Source organism: Colobus angolensis, unplaced genomic scaffold (assembly GCF_000951035.1).
Source record: "Colobus angolensis palliatus isolate OR3802 unplaced genomic scaffold, Cang.pa_1.0 Scaffold8, whole genome shotgun sequence".
Taxonomy (NCBI): domain Eukaryota; kingdom Metazoa; phylum Chordata; class Mammalia; order Primates; family Cercopithecidae; genus Colobus; species Colobus angolensis.
In genome coordinates, this window is record NW_012121820.1 from 17,288,831 (window position 1) to 17,295,301 (window position 6,471).

At 50.7% G+C, this 6,471-nt stretch overlaps 1 protein-coding gene across 5 annotated transcripts in view; it reads right to left on the minus strand.

Moving 5' to 3' along the window:
* Window positions 1-4,371, minus strand: part of LOC105502529 (chromosome unknown open reading frame, human C20orf24) — a 6,831-nt gene extending 2,460 nt beyond the window's left edge. For 2 of the 5 annotated variants that reach the window (XM_011929101.1, XM_011929103.1), the window contains exons 1-3: window positions 3,968-4,371; window positions 2,497-2,600; window positions 680-809 (exon numbers count right to left, since the gene is read on the minus strand). In XM_011929101.1, coding sequence (XP_011784491.1) covers window positions 680-809; window positions 2,497-2,600; window positions 3,968-4,081 — 348 coding nt within the window. In that variant the 5' untranslated portion in view covers window positions 4,082-4,371. Of the gene's footprint in view, window positions 1-651; window positions 810-2,313; window positions 2,427-2,496; window positions 2,601-3,967 lie in introns of all 5 variants that reach the window. The other 3 variants (XM_011929100.1, XM_011929102.1, XM_011929099.1) reach the window with 3 other exon arrangements.
* Window positions 4,372-6,471: the final 2,100 nt, after the last annotated feature.

The following is a 6,471-nucleotide window of genomic DNA, read 5'->3' on the forward strand; positions in this document are numbered from 1 at the left end:
ACTTCATTCCTTTTTAAGACCAAATAACATTCTACTGTATGGATATATATTATCCTATCCATTCATCAAGTGATGGTCATTTGGATTGTTTGTACTTTTTAGCTATCATGAAAAATATTTCCTAGTTTCTTTTTGGAGGTGGAGTTTCCCTCTTGTTGCCCAGGCTGGAATGCGATGGCGTGATTTCAGCTTGCTGCAACCTCTGCCTCCCAGGTTCAAGTGATTCTCATGCCTTGGCCTCCCAAGTAGCTGGGATTACAGGCGCCCGCCACCACGCCCAACTAATTTTTTGTATTTTTAGTAGAGATGGGATTTCACCATGTTGGCCAGGCTGATTTTGAACTCCTGACCTCAGGTAATCTGCCTGCCTTGGCCTCCCAAAATGCCGAGATTACAGGCCTGAGCCACCGTGCTCAGCCCTCCTAGTTTCTAGTATGTAGCCAGGGTTGAGAATCAGATGTAGAAGCTGACGATGGGCCCTGGATTTACACACTACAGGGGACTGTACATATTTCAGACCACATCTTCTGGGATGTGGCTCAACACAGGCCATGGCCCGAAGCCTTTAAAAAAACAGCACCCTGTTCACATAGTGTAACTCAATCAGCGGGGTCCCCTCCTGTAAGTGACACCTCATGAAATGAACAGTACCTGTTGTAAAACTATCAGCTACACATACCATGAACAAGGCAAAAGAGGTCATAAACCCTTCTTTCGTGAGCTCCCACGTGCCGCCATATTCTTCCTCATCAATCTGTAGATAATTGCTGAAGTAGAGGTACAGGACTCCTGCATTGATCAGGCAGAATCTAGAGCAAGAGAGAAGAAGTGCCAAACATAAACTGTAAGATCAGAAGTCTCAGAACTTGGGGCCGGGCATGGTGGCTCACGCCTGTTATCCCAGCACTTTGGGAGGCTGAGGTAGGTGGATCACTTGTGGTCAGGAGTTCAAGAACAGCCTGGCCAACAAGATGAAACCCTGTCTCTACTAAAAATACAAAAACTAGCAGGGCATTGTGGTGGGCACCTGTAATCCCAGGTGTTCAGGAGGCTGAGGCAGGAGAACTGCTTGAACCCAGAGGCAGAGAGGTTGCAGTGAGCCAAAATTACTCCACTGCACTCCAGCCTGGGCAACAGCGAAACTCCATATACAAGTATATAGTGTGTGTGTGTGTGTATATAGTTCTCCAAAGCCCCTTGAAGTAAGACAGAATGGCTGCCGAGCTGTCCCAAACAGGACCTGACATGGGCCTCCAGGTAGCTCCAGCTGGGGGAGGCTATGAGAGAAACACACGTGAAGCCGCTGCTTCACAGCCTAGTTGAGCAGGCAACAGCATACCCCCGTACAACTCCCCGTGGGAGACCATTTCTGGATATCCACGGTCTGTTACTGCTACGGGATGCAGATGTGAAGACGACTGTTCCTGCCCTCAGCTCACCATCAATTACGGGGCTAGGAACAGCAATGAGCTAGGCATGGTGGCTCACGCCTATAATCCCAGCACTTTGGGAAGCCAAGGTAGGCGGATCACCTGTCAGGAGTTCAAGACCAGCCCAGCCAACATGGCGAAACCGTCTCTACTAAAAATACAAAAAAAGAAGCCAGGCATGTTGGCGGGCACCTGTAGTCCCAGCTACTTGGGAGTCTGAGGCAGGAGAATTGCTTGAACCTGAGAAGTGGAAGTTGCAGTGAGCCGAGATCATGCCAGTACACTCCTGCCTGGGCGCCAGAGCAAGACTCCGTCAAAAAAAAAAAAAAGGGACCTATGCCAGACATTTTGACTCATGCCTGTAATCCCAACACTTTGAGAGGCCAAGGAAGGAGGATCACTTGAGCCCAGGAGTTCAAGACCAGCCTGGACAATGTAGAGAAACCTTGTCTCTACAAAATTTTTAAAAATCAGCCAAGTGTTGTGGCTCACGCCTGTAGTTCCAGTTACTTAGGAGGCTGAGGCAGGAAAATCATTTGAATCCAGGAGGTCAAGGCTGCAGTCAGCCGTGATGGTGCCACTGTGCTCCCACCTGGGTGATAAAGTGGGGCCCTATCTCAAAAAAACAAAATGAAGGGACCTGAAATAATTTCTGCCAAAGCCAAGGTTTAGCACATTAAGCATAGTGCCAGGTACAAGGGAAATGGTCGTCAAATACAGAAGTTCCTACTTCCCAAACTTGCACGGGAACAAAGGTCACAGCAGAATTAGAGGGCATGCCACCAACAAGTAATGTGATAGCCTCTTGCAGGAGGTCACTTTAGACCCACGAATGAATGGACTGGCCCAGCCTTCAGGAAGGCAGGAAGGTAACCTGCCTGACCTGAGATGCTCCTGAGGAGTGGTGCACCAGACCCAGGAGTGCCATTGTAGGGCCGCTGCTTTGCTCTATTCATCACACACACACACACAGCTCCAGAGCAGCAATGGCCTTTCCTATAACAGGAAAAAAAGCCTCTATTTAAAAAGAAATGATACCATGAAAATGTAGATACCCAAGACTTACCCTGCTATTCCCAAGAAACCTCGTAATGGTAAAACTCCCCAAATGACACCCAGGACCACAGCAATGATCTGTCGGAACCAGTAGATCACATCTAAAAATTCATCCTGTAGAAAAGACAGAAAATGCAAGAATTATCTGGGGGTGGATGCCACAGTATAGCCAGAGGGGGGAATATTAAACCTTTCTGCTACACACATCCAGGAAATTTGTTTCCCCCAAAGGCAACGGTATGTGCTTCCTGCTTCACCTCTTACTTATACTAAAATGTGGTAGAAATGATACATTTAGACATCATTAAGCGATCACTTCCAGAATCTATGCTCTAAATTAAAATTCTAGAGCTGCATATATAATATGACCTGTAATGAAATGATTGTGATAGTAATCGTGCTACTGGCCGCACATACGGATTAGAAGCAAAAATGCCGGAGTCAGGTGCCAGCATATTTAAGTTTCATGGAAGAACACAGAAGACGACTCAGGTTTCTGATCTGCCCTGGATTCCAGAAACCAGTCCTTATACAAGAAAAGAAAGAAATGACACAGCAGATTAGAGACTGCAGGTTTTGCAAGAGTTGGGCAGGGCTGGGGGCAGAGCAAGGGCACCTTCAGGAAGTGCCTCCCATCCCCCGTTACAGGAACTTCAGGAAGGAAAATCCCACTTCAGCAGCCCAGAAAACCAAAGAAACGACTGCAAATATAATACTCTTTCCAAACTACCTGGAATCAAGCGGTTTGTGATTACCCCTTCCAGATCATGGAGCAGAGTTACGAAGCATCCTCCGAATGGGACGAGTAAGAACGTCCTGAAGTCCCAACCAATTCTCGCACGTATTTGGTGGCATTTCTCTACCCCGACACCTCACACTCACCCAGTGGGTGGTCTCAGTCTCCCCTCTTGACTCATGCTTATCAAAGTATTCGGTCCTTTTCATTCAACAGGCAACAGCAGCTCAAGATTAGCGAGCCTCACTATGTGCAAAAGGCTTTAACGCACCACAGTACCCCCACTTCAGAGCTACTCTGACTTAGATTCCTCAAGGAGAGCACCTGGCACGTAGAAAGCATTCTCAGTAGAAGTCTGTTAGTGTTAGTTTGTGCTAGTTAATTCGAAAAAGACAAGTAACTTACTCAAAACCCTACTGCACATAAAAGGTAGAGGCCGAATCGAATTCAGCTCCCTTTCCCCGTTCAGGCACAAGCCCTGCCCGCGGATGACAAAGCCTCTCCCCGCTCCTCGTCAATTCCGCATAACGAGGGGGCTTCAGCCTTAGGCCACCCTTCGGGGAGCTTCAAGCCCAGCTGTCCGCCTAGTGCCCGCCAAGTTTGTTCTGACACCCTTGGGCCACCCGCCCCACTGCCCTACTCGATAGCGCCGGAACGGGGGCGAGGGCAGGCCCAGGCCAGTCTTCCCGTTCCCCGAGTCCCAGCCGGCTCCTCGCGCCCGCGCCCTGTTCGGGCTCCACCGTACCTTGTCCTCCCAGGCCGCGTCGCTCCGCAGAACCTTGCTCCAGACGGAGACTTTGAGGGCCCCGTTGGCCAGCTGCGGCTGAGGCGGCTCCTCCTTCCGCCGCCCGCCGCTCATCCTCCCGTCGCGCCGCCCGGGCCGGGCCTGGGGCGCGCGGGCTGAGCCAAAGGGAGTCGGGGTCTAGGGTCGCGGGTCACGGGCGGGTCGGCTGCAGGCTAAGCGGTCCGGTCCTGCGGCGCGCTGCGGTTCCACTCACCTTGCCAAGCTACCCGGCTCCGCTGGCTCTACAGAACAGGCGCCGCGAAGGGAGGGGCGGTATAGTATCGTGCGACCTCTCGCCGACGTGCTCACGCAGCCAATCGGCAGCCGCGCAGCCGTCCGAGTGAAAGAGCAACCATCGCCTTGGCGCAAGCGCGCTACTCGTGGCGGAAATGACGTCAGCCTCTGCCAGGCTCGCGGTAAGGTGTGAGGGAAGGGACAATCTTGGTAGAACGGTGACATGGGCGCCAGGAGGCGCTGTGGAGACCGAGGAGGTAGGGGAAAACCGAGGCTGGACGTCAGCGTCGCCCAGTCGGCCACAGCTGCCCCTCGAGCAGCGAGTGGGGCAGGAGCGGCTCTACCTTTCCTTGCGACCTACACGCCGGCTGAGCCCAGACCTTGCTCCAGGGTAGTCCCAAGCTGCCCCGCAGGATTTAGCCCGTTTATTTTCTCCCCTAACCCTGCCAGTTCTGTAGGGCCTTGTTCAAGATGTTAACTCTTCTGTAATAACTAAGCATCTCATCTTGCCCAGCACACTCTTTTGGCACACGAGAGCCCTGAGACCCCAAAAGAGGAAATGAGTTTCTGAAGCCGTATAGCAATGTGGACCCAACCGGGGACTCCTGAGCGGCAAATACAAGAATTGGGTTAGGTGTCAGGATATCTGAGTGTTCACATACAGCGTCCTCACCATGTGCTGCGTCAGTGCTTCACAAAACGAGCTTCCAGAACAGCAGCGGCCGCATCGCCTGGGAACTGGATAGGGTGGCAGGTTCTCGGCCCCCATTCCACACTTCTGACTCAGAACCCCTGGGGATGGGGCTCCTTCCGATGTTTGAACAAGCCCTCCAGGTGGTGCCAGGCGCACTGTGTTGGTAAGTCCAGAGACCAAGGCACATCCCTTCTGGACAGTGGATTTTTTTTTGAGACGGCACGGTCTCCGCTCACTGCAACCTCCACCTCTCAGGTTCAAGTGATTCTCGTGCCTCAGCCTCCCACGTAGCTGGGATTATAGGCGCCCGCCACCACGGTCCACTGATTTTTTTTTTGTATTTTAGTAGAGAGGAGGGTTTCACCATGTTACCCAGGCTGGTCTCGAACTCCTGAGCTCAGGCAATCCGCCCATCTTGGACTCCCAAAGTGCTAGGATTACAGGCACGAGCCACCTCACCCGGCCTCTGGACAGTGGATTTATAGAGGCAAGTAATGTATCTGGACCTGGGCGTGTCTGACTCCAAAATCTGTGCTCTTAACTGTTAAACTTTAAAGCTTAAAGAGTATGAATGAGGTCAGAGCATCTTTTGCATACCTATCAACATTCACCTGTAATTCTTCACTTTTCGTGAGTAATAGAACCTCCTAGGGAGGCCAGGCGCAGTGGCTCACTTCTGTAATCCCAGTACTTTGGAAGGCCGAGGTGGGTGGATCACTTAAGGTCAGGAGTTCAAGACCAGCCTAGCCAACACGGTTGAAACCCTGTCTGTACTAAAAATAAAAAAAAAAAAAAACAAAACAAACAAAAAAAACTAGCCAGGCGTGGTGGTGGGGACCCGTAATCCCAGCTTCTCAGGAGGCTCGAGGCATGAGAATTGTCTGAACCTTGGAGGCGGAGGTTGCAGTGAGCCAAGATCACGCCATTGCACTCCAGCCTTGGCAACAGAGCAAGACTTGGTCTCAAAAACAACAAAAAACAAACAAAAAGAGAACCTCCTAGAGAGCTTTTCCAGAATACCATAGCTGCTGTTTTCCACCCCAAGCCTACCCTGACGTTGTTTCAGTAGATTAAGTGGGGCTGGACCCCCAAGGTGAAACATACTGCAATCACATTACTGTCTGGAACTGCTGGAAGGGCCGTATAGGTTGTATGGGTGCACACCTTTTGTCCTAAGTTTCCCCATGGGTCTTGTTCTTTTCAGCCCTGCCTCTTTTCTGATCCAGTTTCCCTCCCATATGAAATGGTAAAGCTTAGCCAGTTGAAGGAAATCAAAATATTTTGCCCCAAAATATGGCTCCTTCATATAATGACTATTTTAGTTTAGTTTCTGAGACAGGGTCTCGCTCTGTTGCCCATGCTCAAATGCAGTGGCATGATCAGGGCTCACTGCAGCTTTGATCTCCTGGGCTCAAACTATCTTCCCACCTCAACTTCCCAAGTAGCTGGAGCTACAGGCACAGGCACATGCCACCACGCCTGGCTAAGTTTATTTATTTATTTATTTATTTTGATTATTATTATTATTATTTGAGAC